The 24,864-nt window shown below is 35.7% G+C and overlaps 1 protein-coding gene across 5 annotated transcripts in view; it reads right to left on the bottom strand.

Annotated features, from left to right (window-relative positions):
* Positions 1-24,864, bottom strand: part of PALLD (palladin, cytoskeletal associated protein) — a 204,749-nt gene that overhangs the window by 124,650 nt on the left and 55,235 nt on the right. For all 5 annotated transcript variants that reach the window (XM_054824611.1, XM_054824612.1, XM_054824614.1 and 2 more), the window contains 6 exons: positions 8,778-8,956; positions 6,405-6,471; positions 5,741-5,846; positions 4,721-4,795; positions 2,196-2,337; positions 1,864-1,887 (listed from right to left, as the gene is read on the bottom strand). In XM_054824611.1, coding sequence (XP_054680586.1) covers positions 1,864-1,887; positions 2,196-2,337; positions 4,721-4,795; positions 5,741-5,846; positions 6,405-6,471; positions 8,778-8,956 — 593 coding nt within the window. The remainder of the gene's footprint in view (positions 1-1,863; positions 1,888-2,195; positions 2,338-4,720; positions 4,796-5,740; positions 5,847-6,404; positions 6,472-8,777; positions 8,957-24,864) is intronic.

Raw genomic sequence — 24,864 nt, forward strand, 5'->3', positions numbered from 1 at the left:
AAAAATAAGCAAACATTACTCATGATTGTGAGTTTTGACAGAACAGTTTCAAATTAGATATTGAAAAGAAAAACCCTAAGTTATGCTAGTAAATTTAGACCTCATAGAAACTTTTGCATAAAGTTTCAGTCCTTTCAGATACCTTCTAGCACGTTAACGGAGAGAGTGAATGCAGTTTGAGAGATTCTGTAGAAAAGAAGCTCCTAGTAACAGTGAGCTAGATATACTAGGTACTATTCTCATAGAGTTGGCAGATTAAATATAGAAAAGATGTTACTGCTTGGACAGAAAATAAGTTTCTCTGGGAAGGGGGAAAAAGTCAACCCACTGATCAGATTATTTTTTTTTTAAAGATATAAAGAAAACAGCTAATTTGGGAGACTTATTTTGTAATTTATATTACAGGAGAATATTCCAAGAAAAATACAGAATTGAACATATTTCAACACAAATCTATTCTCCTTTATTTCTTTTCATATCCAAAGGCTTGATATGATATTGAAACTCTCCTCAAATTGTTTTCTACTGTAACTTACATTTTTTAAACTTTAAAGTTTGGGTTATGTTTATAAACCACCAATAGTCCAATGTTAGCACTCGAACATGTTTTAATTCCTCATTAGAGGCTAATTTGGTTTTCCAGCACTCTCCTTCATATGGCTCACATTTCAAGCCTCCATAAATCAAATCATTCAGTCACCTGTATTCTGGGTATCAGCTGTTACTAGAGGTGACGATGCTGCACACCACAATTAATAATATTAACTGTCATATGTATATGACATATATGCATATGTATAATGGTTGTGAAGTAATACAGCTATATAACAATTTTGTGAAGCAGCAAGAAAATTAATGAATAACTGACAAAGAAAAGCAGAAGCTGTTTCTCTCTTCATTTGCTCTCCTTTCCATGAAAGCTAAGAGAAAGCTGCCTTTCTCCTAGGATTAACCTTTCACTGCTTTTTCCTGGTCCATATCCTCACAGCCACACTGCTACTTTACAAACATCACTCAGCTGCTAAGTCTGTTCTGCCTACAGTCAAAGACTGCCAATGTGACCCCTCAAAGTTTAGAACATCCCCCCACTGCTAAGGTCCTTCTGTTCAGCGATGCTCTGTGGCAATACCCAGGTCTTAGAAAGAAAACTTTTCCATTTTGTCTTTCTACTCCAAATTCAAGCATATTCAAGCACAACCAGCCACCCTCTTAAAGCAAGGCTCAGACCATATCACTGTCTTCTCTTTTACATGTTGTTTGACTTAGAAACATTAAAGAATAGAACAAACATTCTCAGTCTTTTAGCATCCACTTATTATTCAAGAACTACCACAGCATATAATGATGAGAAAACCTTTAGTTGAAAGAACATTTTTTGCTTGCTGAAATCTAAGACTTTTATCTTGCAAAGAGGGAAGAAAAATTCAATGTGCCCTTGTTTTTGAGGATCAGCTTTTACTTGCATTTAAGACACTTCACATCTGTCAAGACAGATTGGCAAAACTAGCATTTAGTGGTTGTGTGTTATGAAACTCTTAGGAGTATAATTTGGGAAACGGAATTTTGCGGGATTTGTTCTTTTTCCTCAGTGGCATGCAAATTGCTCATTTTCTGAGAATGAAGTTTGCTTCAAAGTTTAAGCTGAGAGACTCTCCTTGCTGGTCTAAATGGAATTTACTGTTTAACTAATAAAGGAATTGATGTAAAGGACAGTGTAGAGTATGGAAGGTGTGATAAAGAAACATTGTCTTTAAGGGGGTTTCATATTACCAGTGCTCAGCAGAAACACTTTTCTATTTATGGCTTCAGTTCAAACTCAAAGAGCTAGTGAATCAAGAGATTATGTTTTCATATGATTCTTACCAGGTTCAGTTGCAGATCGTGGCTCTGCATATCACATCAGAAGGAGGGGAAACAAACAAGAAAAATGGTATTAGAGATTACATTAATAAACAACTGTACACTGAATATTATACTGAAATACTGTAGACAAGTAGAGAATTTGTGCAGACACATTACAAAATAAAGACTTAAATTGTCTGTTGGTAGCAGTAGTTCAATGATTACTTCTAACCACGATAATCACCGAAATGCGAGGAAGAGAGGACTCTATCCAATTATTAGTCCTGACAGACTAATTTCATTACCTTTCCTCACTCCGTATCAAAAGTAGCCACTTCAGATTACGGCCTTACTTTTTTGGAGAATTCTGAAGTCTGGAGAATCTTGAATTTCAACGCCCTGTCGAAACCACTTAACATGAATTGGAGGAGGTCCTCTGACCCTGCATTCCAATACCACGACCTGTCCCTCAGATGCTGTAGAGTTTTGTAGCTCCTGAAATACAACAATCACAATCCAAATGAACTGGGAGCATTTTACATTCTTAAAAATAGTCTTTTCTTCCCTTTGTATTTCAATTTTATCTTATTATGTCATTACATTTTTGCAATAGATATTTTCTGTGAACAGTATTTTCACTCCGAATGAATTTAATATATCAGCTATATAGATAAAAATGACTGCATATATTATTTTCAAATACTTTCTTAATATGACCAAAGGTCAAAAAGGTATAGAAGTATATAATTCTTCAGATGATCACAAGCAGATAGTTGCAGTCTGACCTTTCATTTTTCATCCATCCACACAGTGAAACGAAAATTCTGCAACTAACTACACATCAATTGACTTGGTCCTGAGAGAGTAGCTGTGACGCTTTCAGCTCAGCCTCTAAAACGTGCAGTTGCTTTTCCTCTGAACCATTTATAACCAACCAGGCAAAATTAGATGACACAAATATGATTACGATATATTAGCTTGTGTATGGATAGCTTCTGAGACAGTATTATGGGTGTAATAAATTCTTATATACATCTGAAAAAAATCAGGAAGAGTCTAAACCTTTGATGAAGAACTACAGTGAGACAGAAGCACAGTACTTTAAGAGAACTGACAGGAGACAGCTACTATTTCTGCCTTTGTTATGCATCTGAAGATTATAAATCAAAGAGTCTTTTTTTACTGTATTGGCTGCCTCATTCCCTTTCCAGTTTATTAATAAAGTTTTAGGCCGTGATGCAGTAAAGCACTTGAAGTTAGGTCCAAGATCAGTTATGCCTAGTTACCATTCATAGATCTCCAGTTAATCAAATACTTAAGAATTCATAGAACCATAGAATACCAGGTTGGAAGGGATCTCAAGGATCACCTGGTCTAACCTTTCTTGGCAAAAGCTCCGTCTAGACACAAGCATTGTTTAGACAAGATGGCCCAGCACCCCGTCCAGCTGAATCTTAAAAGTGTCCAGTGTTGGGGAATCCACCACTTCCCTGGGGAGATCATTCCCTCATTGGGAAAAATTTTCCTCTTGTGTCCAATCGGAATCTCCCCAGGAGTAACTTATACCCATTACTGCTTGTTTTTTCCATGTGACTCCTGGTAAAAAAGAAGAATTTTGTTACATGGAAACCTAAAAATCTTTGGGTTGTTCCCTGAAGTTTGTATACAAAGAAATTTGCTTCAGGAAGCTGGATAAACATATTTTTTGTTGTTCATACCTGGATCATTTCTTCTGTAATTAAAGTTGCTTTGGTTTGGTATGTCCCAACTGGCTTAAGCCAGTTAATTTTGGCTTTCAGGGACAAGAGATATGAGGACTGTGAAGGAACAGTGGAGTTTTGATTGCTTTGGTAGTTTCTGAATGAGGGCTGGATTTCTCCTATTTCCCGCTCTTAGAAGTAAGTTGCCTGCCTCCTTACCTTGCAGTAACCACATTCTCTAATCCCTTGCACCTCCACTATTCACTCTCCTGTGATACATGCAGTATCAGTGCAGAATTATGAGGTATAGAATCAGACCTTTCCTGACATGAGAAATGGATATGATGGAGCCAAGCTAGACAGTTGTGGAGAACAGGGCTTACTTTTACTTATCTCTAGGCAAAACTACTTGCTCTTCCGTATTAGCTTTTAGTCAACTGTTTTTCTGAAGTAATAACCAGAAATACCTTCTTTTCGTCATTTTGACTTCAACAAATGGTGATTAAATAACAGTTACTGCTATGGAAATGATGGTTTGAAGGCAAAATGAAAATCATATTTTCGACTGAAGTTATATTTTAGAGATTAGGGAAATATGCTGTCCTTTTTGCTGTAACCTAATTCCTAGTTCTAAAGTTTGATTGGGGATGAATGTGAAGATAAATACTGACTTAAATAATTAAGAATTACTGAATAAAAGTTTCCCTTCTAGCAAGTTCATGCCTTACGTTTTACAAGGCATCCCAATGAAGAATATCTGAACTGCTTTTTAAACTAACACATCTGCATGGATTTTTTTTCTAAAACAAAGTAAAAAAGCCTGTGTTATTTGTTCTTGCCAGTAGGTAAATTATTGTGAATGAGGCTTTATCATGACTATGATGTGTAATCGGTGCCTACCTTGTTTTATTTTACAAAGATTTCTCAATGTAGGACAGTCATGGGCATAAGACAAACACATACGAAATATTCATGTAACTCCACGAGTGATTTTAATAGAGTAGAAGGCATAAGAACTTCATCGTTGCAGTGGAAAAGTATTTTCTTAGAAAGTCATTAATACTAAAAATGCTAATGTAAAATGTGGAAGTTTTAACACGATCAAACATTCCTGCATTAGGATATATCATTTTGATATTTCCTTCTGGACTATAGGAGTATGACATAAAAAAACATACCTTTGTAAAAATGGGTGCAGAATAGGTAGGCTTGGGTCCATCCACACGGTGCAGGTACGAAGTAGGGCTTTGAACCTGTAAAGCAATGCAACAATGCTATAAAATGAAAAGAACATTGGCTTCAATAATATGACCTGCATATACCTATGCAATAATGCAAACTCTCAAATGCACAGTCTTATTATGGTGTTCTCATTCTAGCACACTTCTTGAGTGACATCACTGTTTCATATCTGTTATATTTCTGAACTCAAAATGCAAGCTTTAAAGGCTTCCACACTTCCCATGAGAATTTGGTATCCAACTGTCTTTGCCTTGAAGTATTTTGAGAGTTTGACTCCTGTTAATATCATTCAAGTAAGTCCTTTGCACTGAAGCATTTTTGACTCTCCTGTTATTACATCCCTTGACTGATGTAGTAATAAATAAATCCAGGTAATTAAAAAGCTTATCAAGATTAGTCAAAGGAAGGGAAAAGAATTTACCATGTACAGTCTTACAGAGATTTTTATTTTATTTATAGGCAAACACTAAGTCATCCACAGTGACATTAAAACTTAGTATGAACTAATGAACACTGATTTTCTACATTTAATTTATAGACAGTAAAATTTAATTTTCTCTAAAAGACGCAGAGAAATGACACCAATATTTAATTCAATAAAATTTTAAAACTTTTGCTAAGAAAATATTGTAGGCATTCATTTGTATTACATTCTTTTGGAATTGGAACAAGTCACTATTAAGTGATATACTCTGTAATTTTCATCATCACCAGATCTGTCAGCTGCTCACATGCTGTGTTGATACACACTGTGTAAGAATCCATATGTATATTTACTTTTATGCCCCATTCACTAGATATATACTTAATTTTTAAAAGTCATCATTCTTAATATAACATAAGTTTATAGATCAATAATATAATTCCTCAAAATGACAGTGTTTTTCAGGACTTATAAGTTTTGAAATCAAATTTAAAATACTTTTACTAATTTAAAAATTGGTGTCTAAAAATACCTGCTGACTGGGCACAGAGATAGGTTGAATTACAGCTGTAGTGACTCCAGATTTCGGTGTAGAAGATCCTATTGTCAAGGAAACAGAAGTGGTTTTCTTTTGGGCCCTGAAAAAAAAGAGAAAACACCAAGCACTTTATAAGATCTGAAATCAGACTATGTTAGTTTGTAACCGCCAAGTCACCTTGCAGTTTCTACATCTTTAAATATGTCATTATCAGCTGAAAAGATCAACATTGGAGGAAGCTTCAGTAGAACACAATCTTTGGCTAATTTATACTGTCACACTCAGTAAAAAGTACTGATTTAAGATACAAACTAAAATGTATTTTGTTTCTTTAGGCCTCTGTATGTTTTTTTTTTAGACATACAGGGCTGGGTGATTACAAATGAAGACTTGGTTAACTTAAAGTTACTCCTGAATATGAAAAGTTGATATCCACTAAAGAGTTGTCAGGGTAGGGCCTGACTTCTCTGACAGAACAAGCACATTAATACAATCTACAGTTATAATACTACACATTTATATCACATGAGAAAAGGAGAGAGGACAGGACACACAACAATATATCCCAGATGCTTATTCAGATCTGAAACTACTGAAGATTTTCCAGTGCCCCTTGTTAAGAACATTTGCACAGCATTGTTCTACTGTGCACACTTACTGTGGCATAGCTCCAGATTTTGATTTGAAAATTAAACTTTCACTCTCTGAATCTGTGGAACTGGCACCTGGAAAAGAAAGTATTTTCAATAATCTCATACCCCTTTACTGATTTATTTAATGTTTAAATTCCAAAGGAAAAACTGTGCTACTTTTGCATTTCACTTCAAGAGTTGAGAATTCTCTGTAATAAACTACTGTAATTTTTCTTATCTGATAGAAGATTGTAACTATGTACTTTAAACAGTTACAGACATAATAACCATGGCAATTTAATTGCAAACTGCTTTCCCTAGATTCTTCACTGTCTTCCCTCATATTGAAGCAAATATGGCCAAAACAGGAAAAAAAAAAAACCAAAACGCTGACAACTACTACTACTCTACTGGAAACGTATAATTTTTTAGTTGAAAGTTAAAACTTAAAGCTTAAGTAAACATACAGCTTATACACAGATTACAAATCTTCAGCCTTAAGTAACAGCAACTCAGTATAGCAAGACATTTTCAGACTAAACTTTTTACCCACGATCTCCACAATTCAGACTATTTACATTAGCCTATGTGTAACATTTACATGCTGATATTTCTAGACAGTGGAAGTCTTGGTATAATCTATGTGTTTGGCAATACCATGAACTCACTTAAAGAAAAAAATATGAAAGCGTTTATTCTCTTTGTCTCAATTTTTCCTAACAACTGGTACTTCGCACAACACTTATTGTAGACATTAATGCAGTACATATTATTCCTCAAAGGATTTGTGCATGCGTATGCATAGCTGTATTTGTAATGCAAAACATAAGCAATTCATTATCAGTATGCATAGCATAGGCTGATTCCCATGAAACAAAGCTTGGACTGAGGCACCCAGGTACCCTACTTATTTACAAAGTTTAGACTGCAAAAATCAAAGCAACAAGTAGCACAGAAAAGGTAAGAAGAGAGAAGCAACGTCAAGTGTGCAAAGTGGGTCTACATGAAAGTATTTCTTATGAGCAAAGGATAATCAGGTCTTGTGCAGCCAGGCCTGCTGCACAGAACAAAGTACGAGGCATCAGTGCTATTAAGACTATTAATGTACAACGCAATGCTTGGGTGACAATCTGGTTTACTTAAAGATCATAGGGGAGGAGCCTAATGACTGGTACAATTCTCTCTCTTTCAAAGTTACATGTTGTAAAACTTCAAGATAGTACTTCCATATAGTAAGACTTTGCCAGATCTCAAAAAAGGAATCGTTTTATTCACTGTATCTCTAGCTGCTTCTTTTTTAGTGTTGATTCTGTCATTATAACTGCACAGAGCATTGTATATTTGTACTACACCTGAGTATATGAAATCATGCTTACTTCTATAAAGAAAAGTCTTATTAGAATCCAGAAGATTCAGAAAAGTCTTGGGGATTTTGGTATTATATCCCACTGTGGGATAATAAAGGTCTGAGAATAAAAAAACTAATGAAAGAAATGCTATAAATGCACATCTGTCCTGACTTCATTAATTTATAGTGAAAAGTTTATTGCTTTGTTAATCAAAAGTTATTTAATCATTTTGGCATGGTATTATTCAGATTTGTTATGAGTACTTGTTACATTAATTTGTTTTACGTTTGCAATCAACCATTTAAATTAATGTTAATGAGTTACAAAACTGGCAAATAATACATATTACCAAAATGTTTGAAAGATGAATTAAAAGAAAAATGAGTATTCAATTAATATAATCATGGCTAAAATACAGTCCTCCACTAAAAATTGATTTAATAATTTTACTCATGGTCAAGTCATTACCTATCCTCACAGAAAATAATACTTGAATTATGTCTAATTTTGAAGTCAAGAAATAGTTTGACAACTACTAGCAATTAACTCTGGACAAAACCAGTATGACCGACTTTTAACCTGCATAAAGTCAGTGTACCAAATATGAAGAATTATAATACATTTATCCATGACTGGAACAAGACTCATTTGGGGCAGCCACATTTAATTGCACTGGGAGGAAGTTCAGAACTGAGACAGGGATTACTGCTATCATGAAAATAATTATTGGTATCACCAGTCAAATCTTTGATTTACAGAGGGTACTATGGAAAAGCTAACCATATGCCAAAAGTTCTGCTTGTTCCTCCTTTTCCATTATTTATCTTACTAATACCCTAAATAAATGGCAATCTACCTTCTGATTTTTGGGGCATTCCTTGAAATACCTGAATTAATATGATGTGATGTTCAAAATGTGTTGCATTAAAGGGAAGCAGAGGAACACCATAAAAATACCACCAAAGCAATCTTAACATACAAAACCAAAAGTAAACTTCAGCTTAGTTATCTTCCTGTATGTGTCAAGTATCTTACTATTTCAACTCTTACCTTCAATGAATATTTCAGCCGATGTACTATCTGAACCAATGGAATTTGAAGCCAGGCAAGTATAGCGTCCAGTATCGTCTTCAAAGGCTTCTGCTATAATTAGTGAATGAAGTCCTCCACTTCCAGAACGGATCTGAATGTCAGGGGAATTCTGGAGTTCTTTTCCTTCACAGAACCATCTGCAGCCCACACACATTTAGAAAGACAAAGAAAAAAAGAACATAAAAGATTGGTTCAGGCTCATCGCACACAAGAAGACATTACACTCTGCTGCAAAAATCTGAATTGCTACTGAAATCAGTACATGGTGCTTTGAAGCGTTTAATGGCATTCACAAAGAAATAACTTGCTGGAATAAATTTTGTTTAAAAGGTAGTGAGACATTTCTGAATACTAAGAAAATTGCACACACCTACAATTTAAAACTATTCCCTGTCCTGTTTTTGTAGAATTAATGCTTTCTGCATATTTTAGGTACTGGTTTGCTTTGACCACAGTCTAATCCATTTCAATTTAACTTGCTACTCCCTTCTTCCTAATACTCACCGATTCTCCACAGAGGATGTTTGATTTTTGTCTATCATGCTGAGTCAACCTAATCTAATCCCATGGTACAGGTTCCATATTGCTAAACTTTAAATACGTTTAACTCCTGCCTCAGATCAGGATCATAAACTGGTTTTCTAGACTTGGATGGTTATATATGTGTATAATACATGTTCCACTACCAAAAAGGTATGCCCCAACAAAAGGGCTGGGTTTAGGTACAGGCAAAACAGACACTTACCTGGGATGACTTATTATGAGGCAAAAGCATGGCCTATTTTGTGTCATTCAAGTGTTTTCCAGTGCAGGCTGCCTGAAGAACTAGTCCACATTCTCAGTCTTTATTGCTGCAATGAACGTACCAGCTTCCATCTGTTTTCTGTTTGATTCCCTCATATCAGCTAATCCTATGCTCATAGGCTACTCCCTGATTTATCCATATGTCTAGCAGCCCAGCAAGTGTGAGAAGGGGATAATTTTTCTTTACAGGGGGTGCTATGCATTTTTGCAAGGGGTGGTAGATTAGCGAGTCACTAAAGGAAAATCATTAGGGAACAGCCTTCCTTCCCTTCTCAAATCTTCACTACATCCTGAAAACAAATTTTGCCAAGTCTTTCTGAGCTTGTTCCCACTCCACTCCTACAAACTCACTCTGATCTTTACCAGTCTTCCTTCCCTTCCTCTCACCCCATAATCCTAATCGGTGCTTTTCCATGTCTTCTCTCTGCCCTCCTTTCTCTCTTCTTCCCCCACCATCCCATATTGAAATCTTGCTGTGGTGAGGATAAAGAAAAAATGACTAACTCTTAATAACAAGCTTCGAAAGAGATCTTTCATTCTTTTCATCTCATACACTTTTAATTTCCTATTTATTACTACATTATTTAAATAAATAAAAATAACCACAGAAATTCACAGAGAGTCAATTCAAATTAAAAGAAGATGGTAATTTAATAAAGATATTTAAAGACTTAAAATCTGCCACCAAAAAAAAAAATTTCCTTTAGGTTGTACATGTTTATGAGAAAATTTTTGCAGTTACATTCCAGTAATACTTCAGAATTAAATTCCTCCCCCCCTAATCAGATAACTTTCCTCTGCCCCCAAAAAACAAAGTAAGCCCAAGGAGTTACAAAACCCCTCTACCTATTTAGGAAAAGCATGCAACACTATAGGATGACAGATACCATACCATAACAATTAGCGAGGAGTCTTTAGAAATGAACTGCCTCACTTTTATTGGTTTTTTTTTAATAGGAAACTACATGTAATTAACAGAAATAAAAAATATGTTACAAAACTTTCTTCTGACAATATTAGATTGGAAAACTTGAAATTTCATTCTAATTTCTGAATGCAGAGTTAAGAAACCTAACAGATTTACACAGAAGACGATTCCCTTTAGTAACACCCAGAACTGTGGGCAAGCCCTCTGTGTTTATGAACAATAGATTTTTTATTCCTGAAGCCAAAAAAATGTTGATAGTGGCATTAAAACCATATGTAATTGTCTTCTGTAATTAAAAGACTAACAAGTTCCTTTTCTGTCTGTTGTGCCCAGACAGTGCACACAGAAAGTATCATTTTTGGAAGGAACTAACAAACTGCCATTTGTTTAAAAAGTAAACCCCTTTGGCCTACTTTTTACAACTACTGGGCTTGGAGACAAATCTATTCTGTCAGCTTGACTGCTAAAATTAACATTTCTCTTCCCCTCCTTTCCTCTCGTCACAAGTCCTGCCTTCTCCCAGTGTGAGGACCTCTGCTACTATTTCTACTTATTAGACCTTCAGAGTCCTAACCTCTGTGCAGCCTTTCCTAAGTTACATTTCAAATGATATGCACAAGAGAGAGGTTAATTCAATTTCTAGACAATCACAGACAAGAGGGTGTAATATGAGGCTCTACTTAATCATTAGTTCTGTTTTTCTTTCCTTTCCAGAAACATCCTGCAAAGGAAAACCTCTCCTCCAAGCCTAATTATTTTCTCAGATAGAGCCCAATTTTAGTTTCATGCAAATCGTATGGCTTTCTACTGTCTCCCAAATTCCATGCTCACAAAATGTTTAAGAAACTGTGATAAGCATATGAACCTAAAATTAAAAAAAAAAATCAATTTATATTTTTTTTTGTCAGATGATGTTTAATAAGCAAACTGTTTTCTTAGGAGGACAAGTTCTATACTGCCCCTTGATTCATGCATATAGACAGACTCAAGCACTGGGAGCTATTCCTCAACACTGGTTGGGACAAACTCATTGCATCACGTCAGTGACACACCACTGAAAACGAGTCCTGACCTGCTACATCAGACACTGTCTGCCACAAAGAAAAACACATAAGTAAGCAATTCAATATAAAATTACCTCAGCCATCATTAGGGTGCTGTTTGATGAATGGAAAACAGGCCTGGTGTTGGACTGGACTGTTTATTGTGGAAAGAATTCACCTTCACAATGGGCAACAGCAGAGTTATTTGAAATAAATACTGCAACAGACTGAGTTATATTCTCTTCCCTTTTCTAATTTTTTTTCTCATCTATCTACATGTTTATAGAAGGAGAGGATTAATCAACATCACAATTTTGATGTAATCTCCAAAACCAAGTGAACAAGAAAATACCCAATTGAATACCCTGCAATAACTTGGTAATTGCCAGTTCAGTTCAAGAGAGTTTGTGAAGAAGAAAAAAAAGGGCCAGCTAATTAAATGAAGCATTTTCTTCCCCAAGCAGACTGAATTTCAGTTTTCCATCTTTTATATAGTATGGGCTACTATACAGCACAAAACATATCTACAAGCCCCATTAGCCTTACTGCCACTACACTTGGAACAGTCATGGCAAGAGGATTTTCTGCTCCTAAGGACTGAACAAGATTCAAAGACAAATCTTTGAAGCATTCTCTCTTTCTGCAGAGGGATCACCAAAGCAAGCCAGAAATCACTATCAAAGGGAGACTGAGCCAAAAAAACCAGAAGGACCCATGGCTAAACACAGAAAGACAGCCACAATGCAAGTCTTACAAGAAATTTCCAGCTTTATGCTAACTAGTGCAGCATTAACTCATGTCCAGTCTATTCCAGCCTACTGATTCTCTTGGGGATAAGAAGATTACTATCTAGCTGTGAGAAGGCAATAATGCTTCTGGAGAGCCAAAAAACCCCAAATCAAACCAAAACCAAAAGACACTGGAAGTAACACAGAAGAATGAATGCACTGCAGATGCTTTGCAAAAAAGAATTCCCTGTATAGAGAACATTGGTTTTAAAATACATCTATTTCACAGGTTCTGGATACCAAGAGTACAAAAATGATCTACTCATTTCCCTATCCCTTTGTTATAGGTTCTCAATATTGATTAAAGTGTGCAGATAGAAACAAAGCAGGCAGAGACACCAACAAAAGGTTTTGCAAATGGGTGTACATATCACTCCATAGAATAAGAACTCAAGCTTGCATCCTAGGTGCATTCCTGCAGGCCATGCTAGTGTTCATGCAAATTTGTAGAGAACTGTCCCCTAAAGAGAACAGAAACTACTGCAATGATGTTAGATAAAGGCTGGCAAAAAAAGTCAAATAAAAGGAATATACGTTTTACATAATTGGAATTCATTTTATTAGTCAAGTATCTTGCCAAATTTCAAATTACACTGAATTTCTCTGTTTTCCTACTTTATTCTTCATTCTCTTTCCTCCATTTCTCCTCCTGCTTGTTTTTCCGCTGTTATCACTCTTTGCCTTGCCTTTTCTCCAACTATGCTTAGTTTTCACCTACACTGTATCTACTGTATGTTAAAACGATAGCAATTAAATATTTAATGCAGACACTGAAACACAATTATTAGACTGTAAAGTCAATACTCCAAGGAAGTAAGTCAGAGGTATTTTGGTAGCAGGGGAACAATGGTTAAGATACTCGCTTTTCACGCTTCAAAGTCCATTTTGCTTTTCCACTGGCTACTTTATTGCATGATGGCAGAATTAGAGCAGCAAACAAAAAAGGACAATCAGATGCCAGATGAGCAGCAGTTCCTGCACACTGACATCAAGTAGCAATTCACGCAATATGTCTCTTTTTCACTCTTCTCTTCTTTATGCTCCAACAACCCTCCATGCATGGAAATACATACGAGCACGTGTGTCTGGGATTTTAATGACTGTGAACAAAATATAAACAGTGTTGAACAGCACACTGACAGAGTAAGCACTAGGGCCTTAAGAAAAACAGTTCAAGGTTCTCTCTAATGCATAATCCTGCTGGAACTTATGTTTTCTGAGAGTCACTGAGGAATAGAGAGGTTTTCCTTTCTGCACGCTCTTAAAAGTTAATTTAAAATGGCAGCTGAAGTGAAACTTTAAGATACAGCCTTAGGGAAGAATTATAATAGGGAACTCTGACCACTACAAAAAGTGCAGAGAGATAAGTTGTAAATTAAAAAGTAGTTTTATCCTTAGTGGTATTAAGTATGTCCACTAAGACGAGTTAAAATTAAATACTCTGATGTTCTTGTACTGGCAGAGTCAGTGTTTCCATCACAATACAGTGTAACTACCATGTTGGTTTTTTCTCCATTGAAGTTAAGCAGGCCAATACTTCCAGACTCTAAAACGTTACTACTTAAAGAATTTAACTTGATTTTTAAAAGAAATCAACTTCGCCATATAAGATTTAGAATACACTGCAGTAATCAGATTATTCAGATGCTTAAGTTCTTTGCATACTGCTCAATTTTTGTGCAACACACAATGCAGTATTTTTATGCCTGATCTAGAAACTCATTATTTGTAACTGCAATTCATAAAAGAGTTACCAATAACAATGTATATACTTTAAATATTTATATTTTGTCATCTTAAAAGAAAATTAAGATCTGAAGATAGAGGATGGCGCTTTGCCTGAACCTCCTGTTAAGCAATTAAAAAATGGCTCTATACACTGAAAATCACAGAAGCCAATTTTATAACAAAAAGTGTGTTACGTTATAAACAGTATACATTACATACTTATTCAGAATTTAACTGATTCTTCAGGTGTTGCAGTGTTCTGCAAGCCCTCACAAATTTCAGCGAGGACTTCACATCCAGTTGAGTAAATTGCACTTGTACTTGGGGACCAAAACTGCCTTCTCAAGTGTTAAAAAAAATGGCAGAAGAATACCAAAACGGCATTTTCAAGACACTTGTCAACATTTCAGCCCTCCATTTCCTACAAGTTAGTTCTGCTCCCTCTGAAGTCAAGCTTTGCATCACGTTCTGCGCAAGGACGCAAAGAGGAGAGAGGGTACAGAAGGTAACAAATGTGACCAGCTGAGCCATAAGCGACAAAGCTGAGAACAGTGAGCAATGGCCTCTGTCCTTGTTTGCAGGCTGCAGTAACTCCAAAGATCTTTTTTTTTTTTAGATTATTCCTGTCATTAGGAAAATTTCTTCCCTACGTTCTTGTGTAGGTTTTCCAAGTCCCTCTCTGTTCACGTTACCTGTGGGACAAGGATTCTGCTCTGCTTCAGCATTTTGGCTAGGGAAATAAAAGGAAAGTTAGCTTGAGCTTTTGACAGCCCCAGAGATGATGTTCAGAGTTACAACAGAGATCCTGCCTGTAGCCCGTATCATTCTCTCTGGATACTGCAGTATTTCACGGCCCTACTTAGCTGCATACAGTTAATTACAAACAAAAAACAGTATTGCCAGACTTGATTAAAAACTAATCGTTCTGTCCTAAAATCACAGGATTAGCTTAAATTCTTTGTTAAAGATTGTATCTTGTCTCTGTCTTTGCAATTGTTGGCCTCACTTCACAGCTTTTAAGTATAGAAGGTTTCAATGCAGGCTTTTAATTACCTGACAGATATATTTTGACGCAAGAACAAACAAAATTGATGACAGAAGTATGAAAATCGAACACAACACTGAGCAAAGCACGGATTTATAACTGTCTAACTTGCCATATACCAAATCTTTTAGAGAACACTTTTTTTACTTTTTAGATTAAGAGAATTTTAAATAATTTGCTTGACAGTTACCTTTGCTTATTTTGCATCTTATAAAGGTCTAGAAGATATGCATGATGCAGTAATGAAATATCTGGATGTAAAAGGAAAAAGTGGTGAGATTTAAAGAACAAAACTGAATTACATTTCATGGCTATCATGAAGAAGTTTAACACTAATTTTTTCTTTATATAAACCAGAGAAAATATATCATAGAAAAGATGTATGATTCACTTGGATATGTAATCCAAAGCTATTTATTTGTGATTAATGAACATCTCTGTCATAACAGGCTGTGCAGGAGGTTAAGGTAATGTTCACTACTGACTACTCACTTCTTGCAGGAGTAACTTTTTTAGAACCTGGATATATTTACTATTTTTTTAGAACTCTATGATAATAAGAAAATTATCTAAATATTTAATAGAGGAACAATGAAAAGCACCCAGAAACCTTCTTGTTGAACTAGCTTAAAAGCCTCATAGGTACACTTATGACATACAGCAAAGAAACCAGGGAAGTGACTCTTGTTGACAGAACTGTGGTGTTGAGGCAAATGATATTTCACAAATGCATCCAACGGTATCCAAATGAGATACCACATTTCAGGTAATCCTGTTTCATCATGCAGAACAAAGACATCTGCGCAGCTGTATTTATTCAGGAAGAACAGCAAGGAGATCATATTTCTTTAACTGGACAAAAAAGTGGTTAATATTAAAGGAAAAATCTGCATGTTTTCTTCTCAAACCAGAATGAATAAATATCTTATGCCTATAAAGCAATTTCTTCTAAAAAATATTGCTTATGTTATAGTCAACCTTCATATATGAAATAACAGAACAATGAACTGTATGCTGAATAACTTATTTTCCATTTCTGAAGTCCAAAGTTTAAATCCTACCTCGTATCTTATTTTGATTGATCTTTGCCCTTTGCCCCAAAAGATTTATATTTCTTTCTTATCTTTGTTCATCAACAAAACACAAAGTACCTTATTACTCTTTATCCTAACTGCATGTTTTCTGAAGACAAAAGCATTGACCAGGTGGAAGTGCAACCCATAGATTTCAAACAGTTTCAGATATCTTACACAGAACTTTCCTGTATAGCATGGGCTAGTGCCCAAATAAGTGTGTCACTTTCTGAAGCAGCAGTTTAACTGACAAATAGATTTGGATAGACAATTCATTTCATTCTAGATTTAGGTAATCACCAGATCAAGAAAGAGAGAAAATACTGTGCAATTTAAGGACCAACTATGTAGTGTAAACTGCAAACCACCTTTTGCAACAAGCATGTTGATTATTTGCCAGACATACAGCTAGTTATTTTAAAATAACAAAGCCTTCTCATTGCATTGAGTAACTTCTGTAACTACTGAATCTGGGCATATATAAATTTACAAATTATGTGTCCACATTCATATATGTAAATAAAAAGCATGAATAAAAAACCAAGAATAATTTATATGCAATTTAAGATACTAAGGTTTCTATCTGTAGGACATTTTTGAGGGCTGTTGGACAGATTAGATAAGTGGTACTGTACTGCAAGTTAATTTAACAAGATTCTTTATCTTCTTTATAGTATTTTCTTCAGAAAATTCAGAAACCTTATTGCAGAACAAGTGATTAACAATATTTAATGCAACAATTTGCCTACCTCATCTCTTCTTGGACAGTTTCTTCACACTTTTACTATTTTCTGGAGCATTATTTTATACCTGACATCTTCAAGTCTATAAGAAGATATTTTATATAATCTTCTATTTGACTAAGCTTGAGTTTCTGACACATATATGGGTGCTACTGCCACTTACAACTCAAGCATACATCTGTGATATATGTCCTTTTGAAATGAAGTGCAGCCTGTGCAAAGATGGCTACAGCTTCTTTGCAAGTGCCTAAGAAATAACACTGCTGTCTCTCGGTTTAGCCAGATTGAGGAAGGATAAATCAGAATTATAGGGAAAACTGCTCCGCTCCTAAAAAGTCCGAGCAGGCACTTTCTGGCACAACTGAAAAAGTCAAAAGAACTCTCTGCTCCACTACAATTACAGTTCCGTATTTCAGTAACGCAAGCAATCACTCGACAAACTGGATGGCTGCGCTTGACAATACGTCATTTTTTCAAGCTCTCATTATGTGTTGAAATTGAAATAAATTTCCTTCAGAACAAAGACAATACTGCCTCACAACAAAATACTTTCAACTTCAGGAGGCTAAGCTGTTAAAAGCCAAGATTGAAAAATCTCTTCCCTTCACTTGAAATTATTTTCCTCAGATATAAGACCCCAAAATTTAATTGTAAAAGCCTGTAAACATCAGGGGAGGAAAAAAAAAAAAAGGAGAGATTGGATTGGAAATAGCAGCAAGATGCAGTAACCCAACAGTTATTTATATATATTTTTTATTTACATTTCTTATATATATATTTTCTCAATATCATTAAAAATAAGACACAGGAAAGTAATTGAATAGTTGCAAATTTCCACTTGTTCTTAGCCCCCAAAGTACACCTCTTAAGTTTCGAAAATAGTTGTTTGTTTCACAAATACAGTAGTTAAACCATCTGTAACTTCTCTGGGTTTCAGAGTTAAAAAAACCAAACCCAAACCAAAAAAATCCCATACACTCAGAAAAAGAAAAAAGAAAAAAAGAAAAAAAAAATCACAACCCAAAACCTGTGAATATTAATGGATCATAATCTGGTCAGCAATTTGCAAAAATATTTAAAACGTTTTAAAAAGGAAAATTCTTTGGCATTCTGACATATCTACAAATGCAATTCTCCATAATGGGTTAGTAAAAACAAAATAAAGTCAAGAAGTAAGCCAGTAGATACAGAAGAAAAACGTTCCTGCAGTAGTTCTGTGGCACATTTACCTGTATTTCAGAAGACTTTACACTAAAATCAATAGGTGCTATGAGCAGTGAGAGGGAAAATGTAGCAAAGTAAAAGTTCAAATTAAAACAAGCAGAGTATGTACAGCTAACGTACATTCATTTGATTTCTTAACATACCATGCAACTTTGTCATTTTGTCTTTTTCGTTTTCACATTTCGCTGGAAGCTTTTTTTTTCTTTTGAAATATCTTATACATTTCGATCTCCACTGCAATATAGGCAATACTTTGCCTCCAATGCCAATAAAGATGGAAGCTGCTTCCATATATAAAAGAACAAAGACGGAATAGTTTATAAATGTGAAGAATGAGGAACTATAGTCATAAAAAGCTTGACAATAGCTGACTGTGAAGTTCTGTCCCTAATATTATTGTAGATGCTTTCATTAATTTTTTAACGTAATTCAGGTTTAAATGATTACCAGATATAACCCTTCATTTTCCACACTTTTGGGATTTTATATTCTCAGAGGATTATCACAGAACTGTGAAACACTCACTACAGAATTCAGCACCTGACACACATACTTTTTGCATTCAACTAGTTACTACACTGGAGTCCCTACAGTTTTAGGGCATGAAATGCCAGACAGTGAGCAATAATTTATTTATTTCTGACAGGTAATTAAATTGACTGGTTTTGTACAACTTCCTTCTTGGGCCTGGAATACCTCACCCTGAAGTCAAAGTGTGGTAGACATTATCTGCTTTTCAGATTGTTCCACTAATTCATTTGTCAGTAAGTCAAGCAGACCCCTTCTGCTTGTGTCTGTTGTGCCAGCAGAAATTCATTTATTTGCTGTTTTGTTTCATGCAAAGATTATCATCTCTTCCCAAAAAATCAGAATGTTAGATTTCCAAAGTAGAGATGCTGCTCCGTATTTTTCACTCAGTGGCTAAAGGAACCCTTTGCCCCACATGGAAATACAGATATACAAATATTCTCTCCAAAATGGATTCCAAAGATAATCCAGCAAACTCTGATTGTTTTATTTTCTATTGAGCATCCCTAAATATTTGTTTAAATGAAGTTATAGAAAGATATCCCATGCATTTTAAAAAGTAGTCTTCAAATGCAACCAGCCCTGTACTGAGAGTCAGTAGCAGGGGAAGCATGTTAGAACAGAATTACAGTTTAGTCCTTCAGAAGAAAGAAACACGCATATGGTATTAGAAATAACATTCCTGGTTTCATACGGTTTGTTCTCAGTGTCAGAGACACCGAGTGGAACGGTGGAAGAGCCAACTAGAGCAGCATACCATGCCTCCCTCATTTTATTCCACTATTCCCTCCCCTCATCCATTTTTCCTATTCTATTTGGTTAGGCATACTCTCATGTATTTTCAGTAAGAACATTCACCCACAATTTTCCAGAGCATCTACAACATGTCACCTATCTTACTAAATATAAGCATTGGACAACCTGGTAACAACAGTCAAGACAGGATCTAACGGATCAGAACAACAGTTCCTACTCATCTACAGTTGGCAAACACACAATGAACGTTCTCATGTCTGAGGTAGCTGAATAAAAATGTTTCTCTAAAGAAAAGCTCAATGAATAGGACTTTGGGCACTGATATAATAATTGAACATGAGATAATTAGATATGTTTTATTATTAAGAAACAGAAGTTAAGCACTTTGCTGCCACCCAAGAAAGGTAAAAGCCAGGTAAGAACTCAGTTTTCACTGCCTTAACTTTAAGGCCATCTTCCGTGCACTGACCAGGTCTCTAGAATACGAGCAGATTCTGACCTTGCATTACCAGATGTACTGTTAGCCATGAAATTATTATTTGATCTTTTAAAAAGCTAGCAGATCGGAATGAAGAGACTGATGTAAATTATTATGCAGCACTGCATGGCAATGAAATACTGGAGTTTCATTGTTAGGGGTCTGGTTGCCTGTTGTCACAGAAGGATTTTAGGTGGCTACCTTCCACTAACTCTGAAGGCAGTTATGCACCTAAGTCTCCAATGTGCACAATAAGTAACTGTAGTTACATTCACTTAAATTGCAGATACCATCACTCAGCTTATGCAGACCTAGGCTTACATCAAGTTACCACTTCTGGGGCTTGATAGGAAAATAACATGTTCATGGAAGGGAAGAAAAGAAAGAAAATAAAAAGCAGTGAAGACAGTTACAGCAGGTTAAAAAAAAAAGGTATTTAATAATCACATGTAAAATGCTGAACATTTTTCAGACCCAAAGAACTGTTGGGGCTTGTAGGATTAATACAATTGCTTGTCCAGCTGAAATGGAATGTACATCATCTATAACAGAAATGCTGCTCTTAGCTATCCATTACAAGTGTATACTCCTTTGACCAGTAACGGATTTAGAACTAGCATGCTGTCAATACTTTGCCTACACAGGGAGAGGAACCTCTTACAGAGCTGCCAGGCATAATCTTTCAGTGGAGTAATGGTTTGAACTTTGAGGGAAGGACTGTAAAGAGTTAAGAGTAAAGAAAAAGATGGAAAATTATAAGGATAAAATTGCATTTACGCAGTTTAAATTCTATACATAAGGTAGATTGCATTTAATATGATTGTGGTGAGTTAGTGGCAAGTTCATGGCTGGCAACACACATTTCAGATGAAGCAGTAATACTTCTCAAAAACATAATACTTAAAAAGAGGAAGAACCTCAGAAATATTTTAGACCAATCACTCTAGTTCACAGAAAAAAGCCCCGCAACATTCAATCATCAAACCTTAACAACTTCCAAATCAGCAATAAGTAAAAAGAAACCTCCATCCAGGGTGTGTAGTCTAATTCATACTGGAAACACAGAAGCGGCAACTGTGGAACTTGAAGGTTTACCTTCAGAACTGGCAGACATCTTGCTGGAGTTATGAAAGGTAGACGTTATTAAATCCACTGTGACATATATTGCAATCACCGTGATTTTACAGGCACAATTAAATGATGCCTACAGTAGATAGTTCTCTACATTACTGTAGCTAAATAGATAAACCCTTTTATTTGCATTTACAGTATTAGCTAAACCAGATCAGATTAAATACAAAGTAAACCCCCACATATCCAATACAAAACTGTTTCATTCTTGCATGGATACTATTCCTACTATTGTTTCCCTTTTTCTTACTTCCCAGTTACCTCCAAGCCTGAGTTAGTAGATATAACTGTTGACCAGAAGATAAAATACTTGATTCATGCAGGTCAGATCAGCAACTTAGTAGCTGAGAACAAAGGAAGAAAGCTGTCAGCAGTTTTGTCAGTGCCTTGCATTAAGTACGACAGCAGTCAAATTGACTCAGTGAGGCTCAGCCTGCAGAGATCGGCATCATTCCGCAGAGCGTCACAGGATGTAGAGAACAAGCACCTCAGCACTTGACTGACCGCAGTTTTCAATAGTAGCAGCAAGTCTTGAATGGCTGGGATGCCAACAGATGAAACATCTATCACTGAGGCATTCAGGATTAGGCTAACCTGTATTCACAGACAGTTTCAACAGTTGAGTCTGTTTCATGTATGTACAGATAAGAAAAGCAGCAATCGTATAGGTGGAACAGATGGTTTGGCTGAAGTTGGTGGCACATGGCTTAGAGCTCTATGTAATCATTTCTGATAGTGATCATCACAATTTTCATCTCCTAAGGCTAAAACAAAGTCCTCATACAAGTGCCCTCAGGACTATCAGGAAAATAAAACGTGGGCTGTATGTGTTTGTGTGAGGTACCCAACAACGTATATAAACGAAATCTCAGAAAAACCCCCACATGCTTTCTGTTTAAAAAGAAATAATAATCACAAGTAGCCACTCATACTCTGGTTCTTGGGGGTTTGTTTGTTTGCTTTTTTAATGAACAATTTCTTAATATTTTCTAATAAAATCACAACTTTGTAAATAGAGACAATTCTTCCATTTCGGGATCTTGAAAATTTTGTGGTTTGAATGTTTTTCTTTAGTAATGCCTGACACAGTGATCAAAAGCAGAAATTCTGATCATTCCAGTTCAATTTTAAAATATTTATCTTTTTATATGGTGCTTTCTTAAGCTTTATTTATTTTGAACTTTTTCTTTATTTTTCACATTTGCTTGACATCCCAGAAGCCAACAGGAGTTAAATAATCAAGTCCCAGTGATAATGCAGCTAATTGGCATTATTTTTAAACAGTTAAATTTTTTGTCAAATTTTGTTCTTAACTTATGGATGCAGTCTTTGCTGAATATGCTGAAGTCTCTTTCATCCATACAGCTAATTCTTGCTATCTTGCATGCATTCTTTAATTTGTAATTCAGAGTCAGCAGCATTGTCTAGTTTCTTTATGTAAGGACTACTACAAAATTTTGAGAAAACTATTTAAAGACAAATTCAGAAAAGGCAATTATTAAAGCTACATCTGAGGTCACTTGTATAATCATTGAAATACAGCAAATAATCTAAAAATCAACTTTATTTCAAAAATAGTTTAATATCCAGAAGAGCCAGAGAACTTCAGACACTTTGCAAAGCCACATTTGTAACGTGTTAAATAGTTTCTAAGCCTACTGGTCTGAACTGAAACTAGAAGCTTTCCAACTTAATTTCCAACATTAACTAGCAAAACAATACATCAGCAATACCAATTATACCTGTTCTGATTCATGATGTAATATTATCAAAGACATTTTTCACAGTTGCTGGTGGAAAAAAAAGGCTCGATCCCTATGTAACAGCTGTCATCTTTACAAGTAACTGTACTTTTCTTTGGCATGCTCTTTCCTTATATCCTATCTTGGAGGTAAGTACAATGGCAGACACAGTAAAAAGCTACCCATTAAAAGAGCTAAAATAAGATTCAAGACTTTGGACTCTCAGATAACATCTGTGGTGTCCTAGGACAGATTTAGTGTGTGTTATGTGAAAGGGTCTAGTTGAAAGAGCAGATAAGAGGAAGGAAAGGGTGGGGAAGGAAAATTGCCTGTCTTTGGAGCCTCAGTTCTCCCAAGGCAGCAAAACTTATGCCACTATTTCCTCAGCATCCTTATACACAACATTCCTTTACAGAAATTACATAGCATAGGCAAAATCTCACCAACTTACTTGGTTTATGCAAATAGATCATCTGTCATTAGGGTTAACTGTTGCATTACTGTGCCTTTCAAAACCTACAGGGACACCTAAGCCAGACCTGAAGGACTAGGCTTTACCTCTGCCTCACTAATAATGATTAACTGATGCTATCTGTCCAGCATGTACTGAGTACAGTTAAAGCACCTTTACATGCTCTCACCAGCTGCAAGACACAGCACAGCTCTCACTTGAAACTTTGGTTTCAGCTTTATCAGACAACCTTGTATCTATGGTTGCCAGTCATCACTATGGTGTGATCCAAAAGTATGCACATGCCCTTGCTTTGTGCTTTGGTCACTATCTGCATAGCTATGGCCAGTGTCTGCTTGCTCCAAACATGCATCACTTCCACGATTCTTCCCCCCTACCAACATACACTGGCCTAGGCAGTCATACCTCAAAGCATATCATGTGTATTTTTCATGACCATTATGAAAACTGAAATACAAAACAGTACCAAAAGCAGGTTTTACTGGAAAAATCAAAAATTCCATAGGGATCCAACAGGATGAGGGTCAACACTCTGGACCCCTTTAAGGTCTACTCCTTTTTGCAATTGCTAGAATTTATATGTACTTGCTGTGGCCCGTATAAATCCTGGAATTCCTTGATGCTTATATACAGCCCTTTTCCATCATGTCTCTCTCCACTGTTTGAAAAACTGTCTGAAGAGAGGGAATCTGTTTTACATATGAACAGATTGCACCAGCATTACAGTCAGAAAAGCCATGTAAGTAGTCATTAAGTTTGGGAAGAATGACAAATGTCAATCTAGTTACAGATTAATACCTGCATACCTTCAGTAGCCCTATCAAAGCTGGCCTAGAGATGTCTCAAAGAGCAGAATATTCTGGTCTTTACATGAAGACACAGGGATATTCCCACTTATGCTACGCAGTAGAATCTCACCACCTCTGCTTCACTCGATCCGTAAAGCACTGAGTGACTCTGGAATTTGTCAAAGACTTCAGGTGCAAGATGGATCTTTTAAGAGTGAGCACCATAAAGGCCATGCTTCCTTTTTTTTCTTTGTAGAAAAACTGTACTGTTTTATCCACACTACAATTAGGATTGTCTAGCATAAAACCAATTCAGGTATGTTCTACATATATTATATGCATTAGCACAGTAAATTTGAACATTGAGACAAACACATTACCATATCAGAGGCAGGAATGTCAAGGTGCTAGAGTACACATTTTGACCTCTGATTAATTCTGACAGCAGTTATTCAGAAATACTAATAGATTTCCCATCTGCATTGTGCACTTCAAAGTTACAAAAACCTGCAAATAACTTTTGAACATTTACATTGTAGTTTACGTGAGGCAGGGATTAACTAACAGTGATTCGTGAACCCTGGTCAAAGGTTGGGGTTTTGGTTTTTTTTTTAGTTTTTATCCATTTTTTAAGTTAAGAACAAAGTTCATGTGGAAGTTAGACACACATTGGAAAGTAAAGCAAGAAACTAGTTCAAAAGGATGTACACAGCTATATGATTGATTATTCTTTTTTTTTTTTTCAGTTTTAGCCAGCTAAATTTACTACTCTAA

This window comes from Grus americana, chromosome 4 (assembly GCF_028858705.1).
Source record: "Grus americana isolate bGruAme1 chromosome 4, bGruAme1.mat, whole genome shotgun sequence".
Lineage (NCBI taxonomy): Eukaryota > Metazoa > Chordata > Aves > Gruiformes > Gruidae > Grus > Grus americana.